Source organism: Pteropus medius, unplaced genomic scaffold, assembly GCF_902729225.1.
Source record: "Pteropus medius unplaced genomic scaffold, Ma_sr-lr_union100, whole genome shotgun sequence".
NCBI lineage: Eukaryota > Metazoa > Chordata > Mammalia > Chiroptera > Pteropodidae > Pteropus > Pteropus medius.
Window position 1 is genome coordinate 23,284,210 of NW_024349800.1, and position 23,793 is coordinate 23,308,002.

The 23,793-nt window shown below is 33.8% G+C and overlaps 2 protein-coding genes and 1 pseudogene across 9 annotated transcripts in view; 2 read left to right on the forward strand and 1 right to left on the reverse strand.

Moving 5' to 3' along the window:
- The window catches only part of VPS54 (VPS54 subunit of GARP complex), an 88,948-nt gene extending 66,972 nt beyond the window's left edge, over nt 1-21,976 (forward strand). For 4 of the 7 annotated variants that reach the window (XM_039887000.1, XM_039887003.1, XM_039887001.1 and 1 more), the window contains 8 exons: nt 1,769-1,832; nt 3,972-4,077; nt 5,181-5,268; nt 5,820-5,941; nt 6,048-6,128; nt 16,950-17,057; nt 18,094-18,188; nt 20,598-21,054. In XM_039887000.1, coding sequence (XP_039742934.1) covers nt 1,769-1,832; nt 3,972-4,077; nt 5,181-5,268; nt 5,820-5,941; nt 6,048-6,128; nt 16,950-17,057; nt 18,094-18,188; nt 20,598-20,703 — 770 coding nt within the window. In that variant the 3' untranslated portion in view covers nt 20,704-21,054. Of the gene's footprint in view, nt 1-1,768; nt 1,833-3,971; nt 4,078-4,556; nt 4,658-5,180; nt 5,269-5,819; nt 5,942-6,047; nt 6,129-16,949; nt 17,058-18,093; nt 18,189-20,597 lie in introns of all 7 variants that reach the window. The other 3 variants (XR_005658200.1, XM_039886999.1, XM_039887002.1) reach the window with 3 other exon arrangements.
- LOC120622374 (uncharacterized) lies at nt 7,626-7,744 on the forward strand (annotated as a pseudogene).
- Nucleotides 21,977-21,982: 6 nt separating the features above from the next.
- UGP2 (UDP-glucose pyrophosphorylase 2) overlaps nt 21,983-23,793 on the reverse strand; it is a 51,679-nt gene continuing 49,868 nt past the window's right edge. For both annotated transcript variants that reach the window (XM_039887007.1, XM_039887006.1), the window contains exon 10: nt 21,983-23,007. In XM_039887007.1, coding sequence (XP_039742941.1) covers nt 22,900-23,007 — 108 coding nt within the window. In that variant the 3' untranslated portion in view covers nt 21,983-22,899. The remainder of the gene's footprint in view (nt 23,008-23,793) is intronic.

Consider the following 23,793-nt stretch of genomic DNA (forward strand, 5'->3'; position numbering starts at 1 on the left):
CCAGTGTTTTCTTCTTTTCTTTTTTCCTCTGAGAGTAAAGAAGGTATATGGTATTTGAAGTCCATTAATATTTTACTAGTTCTTACCAAGTTGAGGATTCTTGGTTATTATTCATCAAACCATCCATTTATTGAGTTACTACCTACTTGGCTAGGGATGGGGGATAGGGAAGGTTAATGGATAACCTTCATTTCCCCCATCCCTAGCCAAATAGGTAGTAACACAATAAATGGATAAGTTAGTATTGAGTGCTTACTTCATACTAGACAGTTTGTTCTAAGCACTTTACATTGTTATCTCATTTATAGGTCCGTGAGCTAGACACTTAGTATTCCCATTTCACAAATATGAGAACTGAGGCCCAAAGAAGTTAAGCAACTTGACTAAGGTTACATAGCTAGGAGATGGTAGAACTGGGATCCAGATTCAGACAGACTGACTTTAGGGCTCTTTTTCTTAACTGTATACTATGCCACTTCTCTGCAATGTAGAGAATTGGTTAAGATACAGCCCCTGTTATCAAAAAGTTTAATTTGGCATACAGAGTAAATTGTGATTACAAATTACATCACACTGAATTTCTTTGCTTGAAAGAAATGAAATAGACATTTAATGTGTTGACATAAGAATGTCCTAATCTGTAGAGAATTGTTTTGAGTTTAGTTGAGCCAAATTGAGGACATATGCTGGGAAGCAAGATTTCAAGTGCTTTGGGTAAATGACAGTTTTGCCATTGTTTTTACACATTTGGAATTAAGGGGGGAATGTAAGGTGGATTACATAAAGGTAAGAGAAAGCAGGGTACGAGGTAGTTAAGATTATGTGCTCTCTTGAGGGTAGTTATTCTTATAAGGGGTCTGAAAAAGAGGCATTTCAAAGGTCTGTTAACCTAGATGCACAGAAACAATGGACAGGGCTTGCCTAAGGCAAAGTTAACCTTTTACTTGGGAAGTTGTAGGCCTGAGGCATGACTGCCTACCATGACCTGCCTGATTAGGATTTTATGATCAGATTACCTGGTGAGGTTACTTTCAGTCACTGAACTTGTACATAGCCCCTTTTTCATTCACAAATGTCTTAGAGCTCATAGAGATCTTAAAGCTTAGGGAAGCATGATGACTTGCCCATGGTAATCTAATTAATTTGGCTGATTCAGGATAATATTCCAGTTCACCTTTCTTTTGGTCTCAGCATGCTGAATTTTGTTTTATAATGATAGGAAATATCACATGCTGAAAATAAAGTAACTTCTGGATTAAAATCTTGAAAAGTTAATATATAATCTATCCATTGAATATAGGAATTAACTTGTATTTTAAGAAGTATAATAAAGAAAAGATCAGTTGAATTGTTAGTTCTGCTTTTCCAAACTAATAACATTTTTTCTTTACAACTTACCGATCATTTACCATGTGTCAGACCTAGAGGATAGACAGTTTATAATCATTATCTTTATATCATTAACGATAATCCTGAAAGATAGATATTGTTATCTATGTTTAATAGATACAGATATTGAGACTCAAAGAAGTTAATTAATTGGCAGTACTGGAACTCAAATTCAAATCTCTCAGATTTCAAACCCATTATACTTTATATACTCTGTGCCAAATCGCTTCCTAAGAAGTTGATATTTATTTTCAGAAATTAGACAGTTTCAGGCCCTAAATAGTAACTATCTTCTTCATTTTCCTAGTTTAAATTTTTTCTGCAATATTTTGTTTCATCTTTTACCTATGTCTCTCTTGTTTATTTTTTTACTCCCTAGCTACAGAAGAAAGGAAACCAGCTGAAGTTCTTATTGTCGAGGGACAACAATATGCTGTTGTTGGGTGAGTGACACATTTTTCTTTAATAGTTGAGTCAGTTATCTTAAACATAGGTTTTCTCATTCCCCCTTGATGCGACTTGGAAATTTTAGGTTAACAATTTAAAACCCTACAAAGAATTTAAAGGAAATTTTACAGATTCTTTTTTATTTTCTATATTTTGTAGTGTTCTGTATTCATTAGGGAATACAGTGGCTCAGCAAAAAAGGGCTTATTGATTTTTCAGTGTAACAAGAAATCTAGAGTTACACGGTCCAAGGGTGGTATAGTGTCTCCATGATATTCTTAGTGTCTCAAGCTCTTTCTTTTTTTGTGCAGCTTTTTTTTAGGGTATAGTATATAGCATAATAGTTGAAGCTGTGGGCTCTGAAGTCAGACTGCTTAGGTTTGAATCCCAGGGTCTCTGTACTCTTTGTGACTTGGGCAAATTATTCGATTTGCCTCAGTTCTCTTATTTGTAGAACAAAATGTGGAAAATAGTACTGTACTTAGAATTACTGCAAAAATTAAGCAGGTAATTTATATAAAGCATTTAGCACCTAATATGAAGTTGATAGTTGGTAGTTGTTTCCATTATCATTATTTGTCACTAGGTCTTTTCCTCTTTTACCAATTCAGTATTCCAAAATCAAGCTAATTAAGAAAAATATCAATTCCAGTGTGGTTTGTCTAGTGCAACATGCCTTTTATTAAATGAGTAATTAAAATATCTTCATATTATTTAACAGCACTTCATGGGTTAAGTATTTTCATATATACGATCTCATTTGATCTCTACAACTTTGTCGTGAAATAGACATTTCAAGGATTATTGTTCCCTTTGAACTGTTAGCAGAATTGAAGTTTCGAGGATTAAATGGTTAATAAAAAATGACCCAAATAAAGTCATAATTAAAATCAAGGTCCAGCTCCCAATATCTAGACTAAAATTCTTTTTCACTCTTCTTCTTTGTTTCTCGACAGTGTATAAGTATTTTTTGTTTTTGTTTTTTGTTTTGTTTTGAAATAGACATCCCTTCCAGGGAGAATGGATGATTTTCTCCTTGTGACTCAACTTGCCTCTATCATGGCACTTTTCACAGTATATTAGAATTATTTATTTATGTATATATCTCCCTGGTTAGACTCTAAGTTCCTCAAAGGTAGGAATCATGTCTTACCATTTTAATTTTTCTTGGCACCCAATAAGTAGTCAAAAAATATGTATAGAATTGATGCTTTTTCTCAATCTCTATTACCACAAACTCAAAAGTACCTCGTTGTAGTCTAACACTTTCATTTATTTTCTCCAGTACAGTTCTTTTCTGTTTCTGGTAGGGCAATGCTTTTTATAGTAATCTCATCCCTTCCATATAAAGGCTAGACACTATCTTTCTTAAATTTCTACTTCCTAATATCCTTCAGACTTTTATAAAACATTTTTTACACAGATCACTCATTTCTGAGCATCTCATTGAACTTATATATCCTAAATGAATGCCTCTTTTCCCCTTAATTTCAGTCATATTTAACCTCAGTAATTCTCTTTTCAACTTATGATATGTCCTGCTAATGAGCTGATGACTTTCTCATCTTTGTAGAACTTTTTGTGACTGTCAACGTAAGAAATGTCCAAACCTGTAGAAGATTTTTGTAAGAGTTTATTTGAGCAAAACTGACAACATTCTGAAGTTTTGCAGCTTCTTTTATGCATTTGAAATTATAGGAAACATCAGGAAGATTACATAGAGATGGGGGAAAGCAAGTCAGGGATTGGATTAAAGTTAACAAGATTATGTGCTCTCTTGAGGGTGGTTAGTGTTTCTTAATTGGCCAGGGAATGAGATATACCTGCTTTATAAAAGAGACTTAATATGGATGCCACACAGAGAGCTGTGTGCTCACAGCACAAACTTAAGGAGGTACTTATTTTCAGTGTTATATAAGTGCTGACCCTGTAAGTGAATGACCTTGAAATTGAGTGCCTCCTTAATTTTGCACCCTAGGAATCTCTCTTGTTTCCCCCTAGTTTTTACTCTGCTGCCCTTGTAGGTAAAACACATAATTTAGCAGTTACCAAGATCAGTGTTGATTTTTATATACCAAATTAGTTTGATTTTTTTTGTTTTGACTGCCTACTGAGTCATCTTTCTTTTCTTATAGAACTGTATTGCTGTTGATAAGAATTATCCTTGAATATTGCCAGTGTGTGGATAATATTCCGTCTATTACTACTGACATGCTTACTCGTCTGTCAGATTTATTGAAGGTGGGTATGATTTTACTACATTATGGAAACAAAGTTAGAAGAAGTAATTCTCTAGGGCAGGGGTCCCCAACCCCCAGGCCACAGACCGATATCCAGTCCATGGCCTGTCAGGAAATGGGCTGTATAGTAGGAGGTAAGCAGCGGTTGAGGGAGCAAAGCTTCATCTGTATATGCAGCTGCTCTCCTGGGCCTCAGCTCTACCTCAGATCATCAGGCATTAGATTCTCATAGGATCACCAGTCCCTGATGCCAAAAAGGTTGGGGACCACTGCTTTAGGGTGTGACTAATTTTCCAACTCAAAGACATTTCAAGGTTAAGTTATCTTTAACACATTAATTTTGTGACATTTGATAGTGGTCAAATCACATGTTACTGGAAGAAGGCTGCCTTCTTCCTTCTCACTCTGCATTTAGTGATTCCTCATTACACCCATAGAGTTGTTAATGACATTGGAGACAGGAGATGATTTGTTCGTTAGGTGCTGAACATGACTGAGGCCACTTAGGTCAAAAAACCTGGACTGGTTTCAAATGTGCATGGAAGGAATTCACTGAACTTTACAAAATTCATCTCACTAAGGTTAGAGATTTTTCTTAAATCATTCTTTCAGAACCATTGATGTAAAATAAAAATGTGATAATTTTATTCAGTCATTTCATATTAACAGATATTTTTAACTGCTAACGTAAAAAGGTTTCATTTTTTTCAAATATCTATAATCCATCAATTAATTCTGTCCCCCAATTGAATTGTCATGTTTCAGTTGGAAAGATTTTGTTATCCTTTTAAAAATAGGACTGTCCAGTAAGAATGACTAAAGAAAAGACTGAACAGTTTTGTGAATGCGAAGTTAATTTCTAAACAACTGATTTTTAGAATTTCTCAACTTTTTTTCCTACCAGACTGTAAATATTTGTTATCATTTAGGAACACACACACACCCTTTTTTTCATTACATAAATAGATCCTAATTGCTCCAGTAGAAAATTCATTTGATCCTCGAATAAGAGGAAAGAGGAATGTATTTTTAGAACTGTTAACACATTGCCTGCATACAATAAATAATTTTCAATAGATGATTTTTTTCTCCTTCTTTTGTTAGTACTTCAATTCAAGAAGTTGCCAGTTAGTTCTTGGAGCTGGTGCACTGCAAGTTGTTGGACTAAAAACAATAACTACAAAAAATTTGGGTATGGATTCTTGAATTTAATTCACATGCTGAAGTGTTATGATGTCAGTATACTCGTGTTTTTGTATATCTGATGTTTTTGTGATTCTAACCAAAGGCTCGGAGTAGCAAATGCTATTTCGCTCTTTTATGTATTGCCATAATAGAAAAACTAATTTCTGAGGAAATGTTATGAGGAATTTTCAGTCTAACAAGTATAAGTTATTTGAAAGTTGTACCACTGTGGAAAATGTTAAGATGTAATGTGTATAGAATACTGTGGGTGAAAGGTATCTGAATGTCAGAAGAGAATCAGTTGTGTCATTAGCTTCCTCGTGCCAGTAATACAACTTGAGTACATTTGGAAAATCAGCATTTTCATTACATTATTCAGTATCAAATAATTTTCTTAAACAAAATGAAACATGTTGCTTTTTGCCACTCTGTTCTTCATTTATGAAATGAACTGGGGTCTTATAAAATTAATTGACATTTTTTACTTAATTTATGTCCTTAAAGTCAACAATATCCTTTTTTGTTTCTCCATGATATATCTACCACCTGGGTCTTCAGCTCTTTCTTCACGCTGTTTGCAGTTAATCGTACACTACATTCCTGTAATCCGGGCTCATTTTGAAGCTCGACTGCAGCCTAAGCAGTATAGCATGCTTAGGCATTTTGATCATATCACTAAGGTACTTTTCCATATGTTCTCTACTGAATTTGCATAAATTTAATTCCTTGATTAAGAATGTTTTAGACGTACCCAAGGGCTTTAAAATATGTTATTTCTCATTACAGGACTACCATGACCACATAGCTGAAATATCAGCTAAGCTTGTAGCGATAATGGATAGCTTATTCGACAAGCTGTTATCTAAGGTAATGATTTATAGGAATTATTAGGCTTTGCTTAAAGGCATTGTGACTTTTCATAGTTGTCTAACAAATCAAATTCTTCAGGTTTATAAAAAACTCAGTAAAATCTTCAGATTCCCAAATAATTTATATGCATCCCTAAAGCAGGGGTCCCCAACCCCTGAGCCACAGACCAGACTGGGCTGTACAGCAGTAGATGAGCAGCTGGCAAGTAAGGGAAGCTTCATCTGTATTTGCAGCTGCTCCCCAGTGCTAGCATTATTGCCTCATATTATCAGGCATTAGATTCTCATAGGAGCACTGGTGCCTGGGGCCAAAAAGGTTGGGAACTGCTGCCCAGGGAAAGAGGGGAAGATTCCAAGGATGATAGAAATCCTATACAGAAGTTATTTTATATTAGTTGCATTGACAAATATGTACCCTCTTCAAAACAGATTTTAGTCTTAAAGACTTTTTGAGGAATAGAATTGAGAGAACAAAGATAAAGATAGAGAAAAAAGTGCACCTGTCTCTCAATTTCTGTGGATTATCTGTTCCATGCATCCTTTTTTAATGTAGAAGGAAACTGCATAAAAAGAGTCCACAAGTACAAAAAATACTCAAGAAATAGGCCAACATAAGTCATAAAAATATTTATCTCACATATTTTCACACAAAAAAATGCTAATAAAAATTCAGAAAAACCAAAATTTTATTTGCTGTTGGTGTCTATACTGTAATCTAAAGCAATCAACCTCTCTTTTTAATTGGTACAAAGTCACCATCTTTATCGCTTGAAATGTTTGGAAGTACTACTTTGATTTCACTATTTATGTTTATGTTTTTGGATGATCTTTTTCCAACCCCATCTTTTGCTAAGTTTTCATAAATTCTTCGATATTCACTGCAACATTTTTAAAATCTTTTTGAAATTTTAATACTCGTTGGATGTTTGGATCAGCATCTAGAATTGCAGTTTCCAGTTTTTTGGCCACTTGAAGAGCTTTGTAAATATTTGTTGCAGCGAATGAAACTGGTTCAAGGTCATTGCCGTATTCATCGGCAGCATGGGCTTCAGATATTAAGTGAATTAGTTCATCATCAGTTAATTTGTTATCAACTAGTAATTTGTTAATATTCACATTCAAATTGTGAGAGCCTTCTTGAAATTTATTTAATAAATTAATAATGCCAGTTAATCCTTCTTCATCATTGGAACCATATTCCCTGGTATAACTACTTCTGGCCATATTGCTTTCCAGCTCGCATTTAAAATTGATGGCTTTATAGCACTCAAAGCAATATTCTTGATACAACTTAAAATTGTGTATTTATTCCAGGCTTCTGTAAGTGATTCATTATTTCCAAATTTATTAAAAATATCATTAAAACTCCATTTAATATAATTAATCTTAAAGGTAGAAATAATGCCTTGATCTAAAGGTTAGATCTAAAGGAAGTTGTATTTGGTGACAAATATACAAATTTCATATTTGGATGTTCTAAATTGTGTGGATGTATGTCTACGGCCATGCCACCCTGAATGTTCTCCATCTTGTCTGATCTCGGAAGCTAAGCAGGGTCGGGCCTGGTTAGTACTTGGATGGGAGACCACCTAGGAATACCAGGTGCTGTGAAGTTAAAAAAAAAAAGTGTGGATGACCAGGTGTATTATCTAAAAGTATAAGTATTTTAAAAGGAAGACATTTTTCCTTCATGTAATTTTTAGCTTCTATGGCAAAATATTTGTAAAACCAATCCTGAAAAACATTAGTAGTTGCCCATACTTTTTAATTTGCCATCCAATGAAAGGGAAGATCATTAACAATTGTTTATTAGTATTAGTTCTTTGTACGTTGCTGAGTTAAGCTATTATTTTTTAGAAAGAGTAATCACCAATAATGGAAGTGAAATAACTGTGTAAAATGAGACCATGTAAATGGAAACTGCGTATAAAAAGTCTGCATAAATGGGGTGAGGGGGGGTGTTGGTGAATATTTACCATGTGTAAAAAACTTGCACAGAAAAATACCAAGTAAATCAAGGAACAAGTATAAATAAATTTTTTGCGTGAAAAAATATGTTACTTTAAAAGTGAAGAGTATGAGGTGCTCTATTATTTCTTTCATAGATAGTTTTAGTTTTCGTTTCTTGTTTGCTTCTCATTCTTAGTATGTCATTAAAAGAAGCAGTGTTTTCCAAAGAATTCTCAATTACACAGGGATGATATCTTAAGGAAAATGTCACTTAATCAGCCCTGTCCCTTACTCTTTCCTTTCCCTAAGTTGTTCAACACATGTCTGAGGGAAAAAGCAGAAATTTCATAACTTGAAAGTTTGAAAGTTTACTTAGTTTATACTTTTTGCCCAAGAGCATATTTAGAGTAATTAATCCTATAAAGTATGTCACTTTGATGTGCTTTTCCTCCTACTTGCATTCTTCAGATTTTGAGATGGTAGGAGCAACAGGCACATAAAAGTCATAAAAGGGCAAGATAAAGTGGTGCCCATTCACACACATATACATGCGCCTAAACCTTTGACGTTGACAGTGAGAAAGGAGTGTTCGGGTATAAAAGATTGCGTTTGTTTAATAGCTTTCAAATGTTTTGGTCACAGGATCCTTTTATACTCTTAAAAATAATCGAGGACTTCTGTTTATGCAAATTGTACCTATCAGTACATACCATATTAGAAATTAAAACTAAGAAAAATTTAAAATACAAGAATACATACATTTCCTGAGCCTTCAGAATGACATCATCACAAGACATCTAAAAATCTTCATTATTCAATTATGAGAGAATGAGAGTTGAAAAGATAACATCTTAGCATTATTACGAAAATGGTTTTTACCTTATAGATGCCTTGAAAGAGTCTCTGACTCTCAAGTGTCCCCCGACCACACTTTAAGAACCTCTGGTGTAGTTTCTAGATAACATAGATGTTTTATGCTTCTCTTTTAAGAAGCTTAAGAATTTTTTTTTTTAATTAAGGTTAAGGAATTTATAGTTATGTGGATACATACCTATATTATGCCTGTTAAATTAGCTTCTAGTTTTGTATGGAGGAAATTATTGTGTAGAAATTCTCTATTTTCTTTATGATTGCCAAGTGCAAGCTAAATTCCAAAGCAGTTCTGTTCTACCAGTTTCCTTTTTGATACGTGACATTCTTTTGTGTACCAAAGTCAATAAATAATGCATTGTGACTACCCTCAAGAAGTTTACTGTCTAATAAGGGAGAGGACTATAAACACCAACAATGCAGAGTAAGGTAAATGATAAATAGTGAAACGTTTTAAATAAATAGTAATAAGCTGTGGAATATAATGAAGCAAAACCAAAAATGTACCAGTTCTCTTAAAACCTTGACTTTATTCCATCATTTTGGTCATCTAGAGTTTTTGAACAAGAATTGGGACTGTGGCTAGACTTTTTCCTATGACAACTCATTATTTATTTATTTCAAAGAAAAATAAAGATGATTATTTAATGAGCTCATTATTTCTCATATATATTTAATAGTCATTAACATTGGTTTTTTTGCTAAAATATTTTATAAATTTGAGGCATTATGGTATTTTATCTCTAAATACTTAAGTATATATTTCTAAAAACTAAGGACTCGTGCTTATATAATCACTCTACCATATCACATCTAACAGAATTAACAGTAATTCCTTAATATCATCTAATACCTATTTCTATTTGAAATTTACTGTTGTCCCAAAATGTCTATTACAATAACTTGTTTGAACAAAGATATCTAGATGGTCTACACATTGCATTTAGTAATTATGTCTCTTAAGTCTTTTATAAACTTCATACACACCCCCTCATCATATTTTGTTGTTTTTTTTCTTTTCAAGAATGTGCCTGGACTATAGCAGCTTAGCATATTCTCTACTACCTTCCCCATGATGACTTCTCCTGTTATCCTGACATATTGTGTTCTCCCCTTATTAAGAAGTATCTCTTTGCCACTCACTGCCCTATTTGCTTTTTTTTTTTTTCTTTTAATGGGTTGCCCAGGAGTTTGGCCCTGTTTTTAATTCATACCAAAATAATAAGCAGTGGTTGGTTTGGGTTAGCCTCTCAGTTTTTAGCTTTTCATTTTCTTATCTGAAAATTTAACACGAAATAAAGGATAACACAATAATATAATATAGGTCAATTCGAAGAAGCTAGTAAGGTTACCATTGCTTGTATAGAATGAAACATTAACATCGAATTGTGTTACTGGCTAGACTAATGTCCTAGCCACCATTTATTCATTCATTCAGTAAGTTAAATTGTGCTAGGTAACAAGGATGCACAAGGGTGAAGTAGCCTACTATTTTGTTCTCAAATAGTAAATGTTTTTAGATATTTATCTGATAGGAAAAGTATATCAATAATTATAACAGGAGGTAGAATATGTCAAGTGTCAGAGGTAAGGAATTGATTTAGTGTTATTGGTTCTTTTAATGCTTTGGAAGAGATGGTCACCAGCTATGGAGAGAGATCTGGGAAAGCTTAATGGATGAGGCATGCTTTTAAAGTTTTGCTTTTAAAGATAGATATGATTAAGGCAAATAAAGTTTAGATGTAGAGGTACTCTCAGGTAACAGCTTGAGCAGACATGTTGGTAGGAATCATAAGAAAGAAGTTTATTGTTAGGGTTTTAGAGTTGGGTAGACCTAAATTCAAATTATGTGTTTGTCACATATTGGCCATTGAAAGACCTTGGGCAAATTATTAATCTCTTTATGCCTTAGTTTCTGCTCTCTAAATGGGGATTCTGATAGAGTCTCAGAGTTGCAGTGAGGATGAATGAGATAGTATATGTGGAGTACTTTTCTTTTATCATGTATCTGACTATAGCAAGTTCCAGTAAATGTTGACTGCTAATGCTTTTGCTATTATTGTTAATAATAACAAAGGTAAGCATGCCATTTAGCTAATGATTAGGGTGGGTGAACTGAGGAGTGGGAGATATGTTGGAAAGATAGTGAAGAACTTTACCAGTGGAAAGCTAAGCAATTTAAGTCAGGTTTATGGAGGTATAAATTACATTCAGTAAAATTCACTCTTTGTAAGTATATAGTTTGATTTTAACAAATATATATAGTAGTGGAACTACCACAATCAAGATATAGAACAGTTCCATCACTATTAAATATTCCCTTGGATACTTTTGCAGTCAGTCCTCTTCCCACATCCCCAAACTTTGACAGCCACTTATCTGATTTTCATTCCTATAGTTATGCCCTTTCCAGAATGTCTTATAAATGGAATTATACAGAATACAGTCTGTTGTCCCATATTCCTTTCATTTAACATAATCTTTTTAAAATTCATGGATATTATATCATGTATTAACAGTGGCTTGTTCCTTTTTATTATGGAGTAGTATCCATTGTTTGGATGTACCACTATTTGTTTATCCATTCATCAGTTGATAAGCCTTTGAGTTGTCTCCAGTTTTTGGCTGTTATGAATAATGCTGCTACAAACATTCATGTGCACATCTTTGTGTGGGCATGTGTTTTCATTTATTTTGTGTAAATACCTTGGAATAGATTGATGATTGTATAGAAATGTAAAACTTACAATAACTTTATAAAGAATTGCCAAATTATTTTCCAAAGTGACTATATCATTTTGTCTTCCTTCTTGTGATGAATAAGAGTTCTAGGTGCTCTTCATCCTCAGCAGCATTTAATATTGTCTGTTTTTTAATGTTAGTCCTCTAATAGGTCTGTGTGAAGTGAGAGCTCACTGTGGTTTTAATTTATGTAATAACCAATATGACGAATATCTTTTCATATGTTAGTTTGCCATCCATATTTTCCTTTGGTAAAGTGTTTGAATTTTTCGCTCATTTTAAAAAATTGTGGTTTTTCTCTTCTTATTACCCTGGATACAAATCCTTTATCAAATATGTGTTCTGTAAGTATTTTCTCCCAGTCCATGGCTTATATTTTCATTTTCTTAACAGTGTCTTACAGAGAACAGTTTTTAATTTTGATGAACTTCAGTTTATCATTTTTTCTTTTATTGTTCATGTTTCCTAAGAAATTTCCTAAGAAATTTTTGTATAACTCAAAATTGACATTTTCCAGTACTTTCTTTTAGAAGTTTTATTGTTTCAGATTTTATATATAAGTCTGTCATCCATTTCTAGTTGATTTTGCTTATACAGTTGACCTTTGAATAATGTGGGGGGAGTGGTGAGGGGAGCCCATCCCCCTACGCAGTTGAAAATCCACATGTAACTTCTGACTCTGCAAAAATTTAACTACGGTTGGCTCTCCGCATCTGTGATTCCTAACTGTGGATCAAATAGGCTGACCCTTGACCAACATAGGATTTTAAAAATACACATATAAGTGGACCTGCTCAGTTCACACCTGTGTTGTTCAAGGTTCAACTTTAGTGCAAAGTATGAGTCAATATTCCTTTTTTTTTTATAGTTCTAGCACCTTTTCTTGAAAAGACTATCTTTTCTTTGTTGGCACCTTTGCTGAAAATCAATGGACTATTTTTGTGTGAGTCTACTTTTGGACTCTGTTCCATTGACCTTTATGTCTTTCTTTACACTAATACCACACTGTCTGAATTATTATAGCATTATTGTAAGTCTTTAAATCAGGTAATGTGAGTTCCTGGATGTGGAATCTTCTCAGTGTTCTCATTCCTCCTCCATGTGTAGCCCACCTCTGCTTTGAGTGGTATAGGATCCTGTACTTAAGGTGTTTTTCTTTCTTCCCTCTGGAAGAGATGTTTTGTTTCTACTCCTCACACAGTGGCTCCAGGGATGGGAGTTTGCTGCCTCTTCTTAGTGACTTAAGGTTTTTGCTTTTTATAAGAGAAGGGTTCCAGGAAGTGAGTGGCATTTGTCCTTTTCTCTAGTGGCAGCCACCTCCTGCTTGCCTGTGTTACTGAGTAACCCTCTGTGGTCTCCTGCCTTGACCCCAATGTTGTTTATAAGTACCTGCTGAAGGCCCTTCCGAGTGCAAACTCCCCTTATGGGTAGAGTTCTCACTTACTCTAAACATATCCTGGTTCACATTTGGCCTTTGAGAATTTATTGAAATGTTATTTTCTTCTTATTTGCTTCTGTGTGGTCACCTTTCCTTCCTATGCACTGCCAAAATGAGATAGTTCCTGTGTCTCGTCTGACTTCAGAGGGCCTTGTCACTTTTTGGGTTTCCATGACCTCTGTTCTCTGATGGGTTTAAGAAAAGTTATGATTTTATAAACTATTGTACTTTTTTTCCTGTGGGTAGTGTAGTAGCAACATACCCTTGTAGCTTTCTAAATTTTAAACAGAAGCAAAACCCAAAAGTTTTTAAACTAATAAATCATATGATTAGAATTGCAATTTAGAAAGATTAATCAGATAGTATATAGAATGAATTTGAGGTGATATGGCATGTCCTCTATTTGGAATACTTTTACTTAATTTTTTTCCTTTGAAGACTCAGCAGCTCAGTTGTGCTGCTCAGGAAGCCATCTCTGTCTGTTACTGCCTAAATGTCTTTCACCCATGTTTCTGTAGCATGCAATGTCCACTTTCAGGAACACCAACTAGCTTTTAGACAGTTCTCCAAAGGGACTCTCTCTGATTTATCTTTGTACCCTCCAGCTAGCATAGTATCTGACCCATTCATTCAAGCATACACATACAAATACATATGTACATACCTGTGAACGTATATATACACATATGTGTACATACACACATCTGATAAAATATTTTTTCAGAGCTTACTATGTGCCAGGTAGTTTTAGTAAATGTTTGTTGAACTGATATCTGGACTTGTGAAAATGCTACAACATTTTTTCAGGTGAGAAGTATTGAACGCCTCACCTAGAGTGGTATTTCTCAACTGAGACAACTTTGTCCCCCAAAGGACATTCAGAAATGTTGGGAAAATTTTTGGTTGTCACTTTTTAGGGTAGTGTGATGATATGGTAACTAGTGAGTAGAGGCCAAAGATGCTGCTGAACATCCTACAATACACAGGCAGCCCCTATAACAAAGAATTATATAGCTCAAAATGTCAGTAGTGTAGAGAAAGGTTGAGGAACTCTGATCTAATGTGCTAACTAATGTGCAAAATAATTTGAAAGTACATTTGATGGGACTTAGTCACTGATTCAATACAAGGAAACAAGGAAAAGGAGTTGGAGATTTCAAGTCTTGTGTGACCAGGATGTTATAATACCAGCAGTTGTAATTGAAATGAGTAAGAAGAGCAGGTTTGGGAAAATTCATGGTCAGCTTAGTTATGGAATGGAACACCTAGAAAATGTGTGACTTAAACTCAGTAAAGTGGTTCAGGATTAGAGATATATTAGGAGTCGTGAGATTGATTAGAGAGAAAAGAGGGGAAGATAAAGGGACATTGATGTTGAAGAAGCTTTGCACTTAAGGCAGGAGACAGAAGAAAAGGAAGTTTAGGAGAGGAAACAGGAAAACATTGTCCTACATGAGGATAGTGTTTCAGTGTGAGGGTGTGCGAAATACTGCAGAACAATGAGGAAGGGGAACTAGAAGAGTTACTAAATTTGGAAGTTAGGACATCTTTAGTGATTTTTTGTAGAGAAATGTCAGAAGATTGTTAGTAGTAGGGGAAGGTGGTTTGGGTGCTGGCAAGAACCAAATTTTAAGAGATGAGAATAAAGTACTACAATATCAAGTTTAGGTGACTGAAAAAATGTGATGATGAAGGTAAGATGGAAAGAACAGTATCTATAGGGAAAGCAGGGGTGATGGAAGGTTTTGGGGGTTATACTAGTTTCTTAGGGCTGCCGTAACAAATTACTACACAGTGACTTAAAACAACAGAAATTTATTCTCTCGTAGTTCTCGTAATCCTAAATCAAAGCATTGCCAGACTATGCTCCCTCTGAAGGCTCTAAGTGAAGAATCCTTCTCTGCCTCTTTCTACTTTTCAGTGCTTGCTGTCAATTGTTGGCATTCCTGGGCTTATAGATGCATCACTCCAGTCACTGTCTTCATGTGGCCATCTTCCATGTGTGTGTGTCTATGTCTGAATTTCCCTCTCTTTTTATAAAGACAGCAGTCAGTGGATTTAATCATGAAGTTCCAAGTGGACATGAATTTTGGGGAGATACTATTCAATCCAGTACAGGGGGATAGTTAAGATTAAGGGGATGTTACCATAATGAGATAACACTTGATGCTTACTAGGATAGCTAAAATAAAAAAGACAGTAACAAAAAGTATAAAGTAACAAAAAAATAAAAAAGACAGTGTTGGTGAGGATATGGAGAAATTGCAACCCTCATATACTATTGGGTGGGATTGTAAAGTGGTACAGCCACTTTGGGAAACATTCTGGCATTTCCTGAAAAGGTTAAACATAGGGTTGCCATATGACCCAGTAATTCCACTTCTTAGGTGTATACCCAAGAGAATTGAAACAGTTTGTCTACACAAAAACCTGTATTTTCATAGCATGATTATTCATAATAGCCAAAAAGTGGAAATAACCCAAACATCCATCTGTTGATAATTGGATAAACTATGGTATGTTCATACAATGGAATATCATGCAGGCATAAAAAGGACGAAGTACTGATGATACATGTTACAACATGGATGGACCTTGAAAGCATTATGCTAATTGAAGAAGCCAGTCACAAAAAGCCACATATTGTGTGATTCCATTTATTGAGTTTAGTGGTTGCCAGGGCCAATGGGAGTGGGGAAAAGAATCACACTAATGATATGGGGTTTCTACTTGGGGTGATGAAAATGTTCTGAAATTAGCGGTGATGATTGTTTAACCATGAGTTTACTAAAAACTAGTTAATTATACATTTTAAAAGGGTAAATTTTATGGTATGTGAATTATGCCTTATAGCTATTATTAACAAAAAAATAAGGGGATATTTGATATATTTTTAGGGTCAAAAGAGAAAAATCTTTGGGTGGTTACAACTTTGCTTATCTTGGTCCAGGCACATGGTGACTTCTGCATGGTCCTGCTATAGCAGTTTATTGGAGCTCATCATTTTAATGAACTCTATAAGATTAGTACATCTAAAATATAATTATTTAGCCCATATTTGTCTTATGAATAAAAATGGCATATAATTTAAGCTGTGAATTTTAAAATATGGGCCAAAAGATGATTATCTATATTGTACCAGTATGTTTTTCCAGATGTAAGAATAGTAAAATGAATTTACCTAAAATTTTCAATATAGATCATTGTGGAAAATGTCTTCCCTTAACCTTAGGGTAAATATGATTACTATATTGGTCCACCTACAAAAGAAAAAGAACATTTTAATTTTACCAGAGTTATATTGATTTCAGATATGATTATATTGACACATTCTTAAAAATCATGTTTAAAAAATAATCTGTTAGAGGGCCTACTGTAATGATTCATTATTGTGTATTGAGCTAGATTAGTAACTAACATTTTTTGAGTACTTACTTTGTATCAGGTACTGTTTAGTGTTTCTATGAGCCATCTTTTAAAGTCTTCTCACAGAAAGCCCTTTGAGATACAGAAATAAAGTAACTTGTCCAATGTCATATAGCTAAGAACTGTTAAGAGCTGGGATTTGAACCCAAGCATCTATCTTCAGGAAAGCAGCCTATGTTCTTAGCCACAAGGTTATGCTGGCTCTCTCAAAGTAGATTAGAATGTTTAATGAAAAGTTCTTGAGATTTGCATAAGTAGCTCAGATCACAATTGAAGTGTGAGCTTGAGCACTCTATCAGAGTTAGACATATAGGGGCAGAAAACACTTAGGGAACACTCGGGACAGTATGCAGTCCAGAGGATATGAACATAATTCTCATTTTTCCCTGCCAGTATGAGGTGAAAGCTCCCGTTCCTTCTGCCTGTTTCAGGAATATTTGTAAGCAAATGGCAAAAATGCACGAAGCTATATTTGATCTCCTTCCAGAAGAACAAACACAAGTAAGTAGCAATTCTAAAACTTTTTAATATAATATATACTATGCATGTAGAATTGGAATGTTTTATACATTTTGGCACAATGAAACTTAGTTCATATTCTAATATGATTATTTTTTCCAGTTATATTGACTTAGGGAACATGGATAAAATTTTCTGATTTCAAAGTGCCCTTACTCTGACAGGTCAGAGCAATAATAGTTTTGCTATGTGGTCAACAATTCTAAAAAGCAGATATTCCATTTGTCCATTGAGTATCAGAGTTGTCAGATTCTATTTACGTCATTCATTACATTATTAATGTGAAAATCAGAGTTGGCATTTATCAATGAATATAAATTATGTTATTGACTGTGATTATAATCCAATTTGGATAGGGGAGGAAGTAATGATAGAATAATGAGATGGCATATAAAGTAACTCGATCAATATGCCTTATCATTAATATTTATTAGATCAGCTTAAGTGATCTGTAATAGGCACAACCAGGAAAAATAACAAAATGGGAATATGTTATTCCACAAAACTGTTTCCATAGATTAAAATTGTGTATAATTTTAGGTCAGGTATTTCCCAAAGAAGTATTGGGCCATTACATCAACAAGTCTGTCTGCAGGAGCAATAAAATGCTTTCAAGTAATTTTACCAGTTTAGGAGGCTGAAGGTATCCTTGCCTCTACCATTGAGACTTTTTTGCTTTTTCTATCAAGTTCCTAGTTAATATATTACAGAATTCTCCATTTTTAAAGTTCTTTTTATCTGTCATGGTTGATCCCACTTACGTATCTCAGAGGACTTTAAAGATACAGAAAGGCAAGGATAAACCATATCACTAAAAGACGTACTGCTGAAAGGGGGAAAAAGAGCTTTTAACTAAGGACAAAAAAACTATATCGAAATAGCAATAAAATACTTACAAAGGAGTATTTTAAAAGTATATGCCAAAACAAAGGTTTAAAAATTTTTTTCTGATTTGATATTGATAAGATACTTATGTCTTCTTTCAGTAGAGCTTTAAGAAACTTTATTTTTTTTCCAGATGTTATTTTTAAGAATTAACGCAAGTTACAAACTCCACTTGAAAAAGCAGTTATCTCATTTAAATGTGATAAACGATGGAGGACCTCAAAATGGGTATGTTTTCAACGTATTTTTACCACATACTCACATATTGAATTGCTTTATGAGTTTTTATTCATTGTGCTGTCCCTTTCCACTAGAATCATGCTGGGGCCCCAAAACTGTAAAATCAGCAAGCTTTTCCTTTTTTCCTTCTCTGTGGAGATGATATTTATCTGTCTGTCTGTCTGTGTTAGTGTTTTATAAATGGTCAATTACTTAACTGTCCTTGATATGTGGTACCTCCTTAGGTTACCCAGTAGCTTCCCCTCTTCAGATAGTATTAAAGTTCTACTTGGTAGCTGTCTCACCATGAGAAAGTCACAACTTCTGTGCCATATTTATAAAATGAGAAGGATAAAATCTACCTAATTCCTTTACAGGGTTACAAAAAATAAGTGTATATGTGCATATTTTATTGTAAGCTGTTGAACAAATTCTATGTGTTTTTGGTGAAACTCTGTAGTGTATAAAACAGAATTTAGAATAAGAAAATGGGTTAAGTTTTGTCACTAGCTATGTAACTTTGGGCAGATCATTTACCTACTATGAGCCTTAATTTTCTTAGATTTGAAAATAATGATGATGATAAAGTTCTGTCACAAGATTTTTGTAAAGAGCAATATAGATAGATATGGTGGAAAAATTATACAAAATGCAAAGCAATGATCATCATGTAGTTATACTTTGATTTCCTTAGTGTGTTATCTGGTCCATGGACTTTTTAGGAATATTCCCTCTTTAAAGGGGTTTCAGGCTTAAATTTCAAACTTACAGGAACAAATGAAAAAATGTATTTTTTTTTGGAGTCAGAAGTTAGCATTGTCTTGTCCTTAAAAAAAAAAAAAAAAAAAGGTAGTATACTAAATCAGTTTTGCAAAAAACTGGAAGCTTTAGACTGCTGAATCTGTTGGCCAGGCTGAATTCGAAGTTTTATGCAGATTCTGACTCACTCATTTATTATTTATTACCTGGTTCTTCTTTTTCCTCTAAGACATAGAAAAGTTCAAAGATAGTATAATGATACCAAATACCTCTTAGAGACTTCAAAAAGAGCAAATATTTTCAAACCCCACTCCACCCTTCTATTTTTATTCTCATAACTTAATCTGGGTTGGTTTTTAGCAGACCAATAGTTCTGAAACATCCAAGCTGACCCATTCCCTGTTGTTTCCTTTGGCAATACAGCTATTTGAAAGTCAGTGCAACCTTAGAGCTCCTCACTGTCACACACTTTCGAAGAAACTAATTCTGTGTAAGTCGATTCGTGTCCTTGAGTGATCCTTGAAAGATAGAATTTCCTGAAAATTAACCTCTAAACTCAAGACAAAGACACAATAAACTATTTACTTAAAAGGAATTTTTGTTCCTTTTAAAAATATTCATTTTGTTTTAAAGTGAAATTCACGTAACATAAAATCAACTGTTTTACAGTTAATTCAGTGGTACTTAATACATTCACAACCACCACTTCTGTGCAATCACCTGTTTAGTTCCAAATATTTTTACTGCTCCAAGAGGAATTAAGCAGTTGTTTCCTATTGCTCTTCCTCAGCACTATACTTTTTAATGTGATTTTCTCTATTTCAAGATATTTTAATACAGAAAATATTTGTATTCCTGCTACTTAGAATTATTAGCATTTGTCATTTTCACTTGAAAAAATGTTTATCATGTTAAGGAAAATGGCATTCCAAATGAAGCTGAAGTACCCCTGGACCCCATCACAAGTCTTATTCTTTTCCCCAACCCTTAAGCAGTACTTCTAGTAAATTTAGTCTATATCTTTTAAGTTGTTCTCATTTATTGTCTTAAAAAAAAAAAAATTTAAAGCTGGACTTTCCCCTGTCTTTCACAAACTACTAAATCAAGGTCTCCTATTTGTTTCTCCATGGACCACATCTTTCAAAATATACAATTAGACCAGTCACTATTTTTCATGCATGCAGCTTTGATCTGTTTATCTGAGTGTTCTTACTGGAGTTGGAGTGTTTTTTCAGGTATGGGTATTGTGACAGCTCAGTGCTCAAAAGTATAATTGCTTTTTCATTTAAGTGTTGTATTATTAGTACTATTAGTCATATACATGTATACTCTAGTCTAATATAACTGATCAAAGAAAGTTTAACCTGTAACTTTTCTGTCATTCTGTTTTAAGATAAATCTGTTTATTGGACAGAATTATGAAACAGTCCAGCCTGTGTTGGTTTATTCTTTTTAAAAACATTTACTGTTGAAAGATAGAACATTAAATAGTCTAACTATATGATAGCAGGAATCCTGCTAAGTTAAATACATTGACATTTGGTCCCTAGGAAATTGAATTTTAAATAAGTCTAGCAGCTAGGATAGGATTCTGTGAGTACTACTTTAAATATCTGACTAGAAAATGAGATTAAAAATAATTTTCTCTCTGATGTCTAGGTTGGTCACAGCAGATGTAGCTTTTTACACTGGAAATCTTCAAGCCTTAAAAGGCCTTAAAGATTTGGACCTAAATATGGCCGAGATCTGGGAACAGAAGAGGTGATGACATACTGGAAAACTGGGTAGCTTATCTGACTATGGGATGTATATGTTTATGAAGAATACGGATGCCTGTGATTCAGAAACCTGGAACCCAAAGTGAACTGGGGTAGGGAAAGTGGAAAAGGAAAGTATCAGTGTTGGGAAATGGGTTCAGTGGGGATCTACAAGGAATGCCAATTTTGTGTTTCCTTCAGTGAGGAGTAACTGATCAGGTGTCTATAACATTTTTCATTCTCTCTGGAAACAGACTCAGGTTTCTTTGGACCAAATCCAAACGAACACATAGCTGTAACACAGCTGTAGTTGACTAGAATGCTCTGTATACTTTATATTAAAAAATGCTTTGCATTTCTTCCAGTGCAATGAAATTCATATGGTGTCCTACCTTATTTAATGATGGTACAATTTAAAATATTAAAATCTTAGTCAACCTCTGTAGAAAGTTTTCTCTATGAAAGTAAAGTTGTTTGAAAAATTATTTTTTTACAGATCTTTCTATAAAAAATAAACATCTTTTGATTGCTTGGATTTAGGAATTCAATTTTTGTTTTAGTGACCAATGTCAAGTTTCAGGCTTTGGGTGGCACATATTTAATCTTTCTACCACAACTATATATCAACTGAGTAAAGCCTTCCAGAATAGTTTAAATACTTGAAAGGATGATCACAAGTAATAATTAAAGAGTAAGATATTGGTGTTTATTTATGCAACTAATTTAAATACTTTTCAGAAGTGGTATACGAAAGCCTGCAGGTTAATAGTTGTATTTTTATAAAAATATCTATGGAGGTTTTTTTTTTTTTGCCTTATTTCTAGCAGAGGTAAGAATCCATTTTTATATATTCTGCCTACTTATGAGTTCTCATTTTAACATTTAGATAATACACAGAGTATGGTTCCCTTGAGTTTTTTAAGGTTACTTTCGATGTGTGTATGAACAAAGACCAGGGAGAAACAGAACTTTTAAAATAGGCTGCTGTGTTGGGGCCAGAACTATAAGGTGATGAGTAAGTTAAAGACTTATAATATCTACCTTCCACATTAGAATCAGCAGTACTCTACAAATGAAAGTGCCTGTGCCTCACCTCACACCAGGAAATCTTGCCTAACCCTGTCAGAGTGCCTAACCTTGTGGTGATTATGTACAATGAAATAGTCTTATTTTGTGCTCTTTGGTTTCCTAACAGGAAAGCCTGTTTTCTTTCCTTTATCATTACAGAGGTATGCCATTGGTTCTTAAATTGTTTGTCTAAAATAAAGCTGTAAAAAATGACCAGACTTAAAAGAGAACTTTTTTTTAATAGTATACAGTAAACTTTAAACAAGCAGCCTACTCAAAAGCAAGTATGGAAGAACTGGAAAATGTAATTGATTCTTAGAGAAAAGCCACACATTACCAGACCTGATTTGAAAGGTTATTCACGAACATTTTTCAGTGACAACCAAGCTTCAAGAAAAGGGAACTTTTTATAGTTATACCCCCGCTCACTACACTAAAGAACAAGGATGTGAAAGAAATGCCCTACCTCTACCCACCCCATCCCCTTCAGCTGGGAAAAGAAACACCACATTGTTTCAATAAATGGAGAGTCTATAGAAAGCATGGCAGGCATCCCAGCTTTAGAACTCAATGAAAGGTACTAAATACCTTCAAGTTGAATTCCAATGGAAATAATGATGTGGTTAAGATTCTTAGAAATGCACAAACTTGACTTTTCAGGTACCTGGGCAGTGAGTACTTAAATATTCCAAGAGCAGATCTTCCAACTGATATAGTAACTGTTTAACAAGAATAAACCATTTTTCTTCACCATTTCATAAAGTTAGCACTGAAAAGGATAAGTGTACACATGTATTGCTTCACAGCTTTATTTTTGAAATCACAAGCAATTCAAAGTGACCATCACTGAAGCCTCTGTTAAAAGATTTTCCAGCAGAGCTGCCCCAGTTTTAAGATTAAACAATATTGCACTTTAAGATGAACTTTCAGGATCCTCTTCAAAGAAGAAAAGTATTGCTTTCATCTGTGCTTTTCTTAGACTTAAAGCATACTACAGAAAACTATTTTAAAAATTAACACTGCGGGGTACAGTAACATAGTAAAGTACCTGCCTATTTTAGAATCCTAGAGAACATTTCATTGTAAGAAATTATTTAGCCCATAATTAGCATAAAGTGTACATAGTATTTTTCATTTCAGTGGTCCAAGATACGAAGATTTCCAGATACTATCTTGTTCTCTAATACTGCTCCAGGTGGGATGTCAATTCGGTCACCATGATTTGCGATGATGATAACTGTTCCCTAAGTGACAGGGAAGACAAAGCAATAGTGTATTACAGCTGAAGCTGAAATGCAATTGATTTTTCTTACAATCAAGTTTATGTAGAACTCCATTTACAATGGAGTAATTATATTTATATTTATAAACGATGTTAAATATGAAAAACATATTAAGGAAAATGTAATGTGTCCTAACAAACCTGGCAATAGTTCTAGATTCCTTGCCTTCTTATCAGAGGTGATACCAGAAATGGGAAATGGACCCAACGCCATAACATGACTAGCCCTTTCAAAGAACTACTTGCAAGGCCACCAGCATTATCTATCTTCATAAAGAAATTAAGGGTGCTTGGTTTATATTTACATATCAGTTTGGGTTTTTTTTTAAGAATAGGTTACTAATAAATTTTCATATCTTAAGTGAGACTGTTCAGATGAAGCTGTATCAGCAATAAAGTTCAATATACATATATTTTGGTTTTTTTAAGATCTTCATTTAAGTAGCTCTTAATAGGAAGAACACAAAATCTAGGTATGGGATATTTAAAAATTAGGGAAAAGCTGTTCTATCTTTGGTTCTGAGCTTTAATACTTATACCAAGTCCTGTTTCTTATGCTAAGCTGGAATGGTCATAAAAGTATAGAAGTACTTAATGTGAATGAATATGTTTATACTGATGATGATATTATTTTAACAGGAATAGATTATATTAAATATAAAGTTGTCATTTTTATACTTTCATTCAGATTCAAAGTCATTTTAATGAGCTAATGCTAATTTAACAGTGAATCTATTTTAAAGGCTGT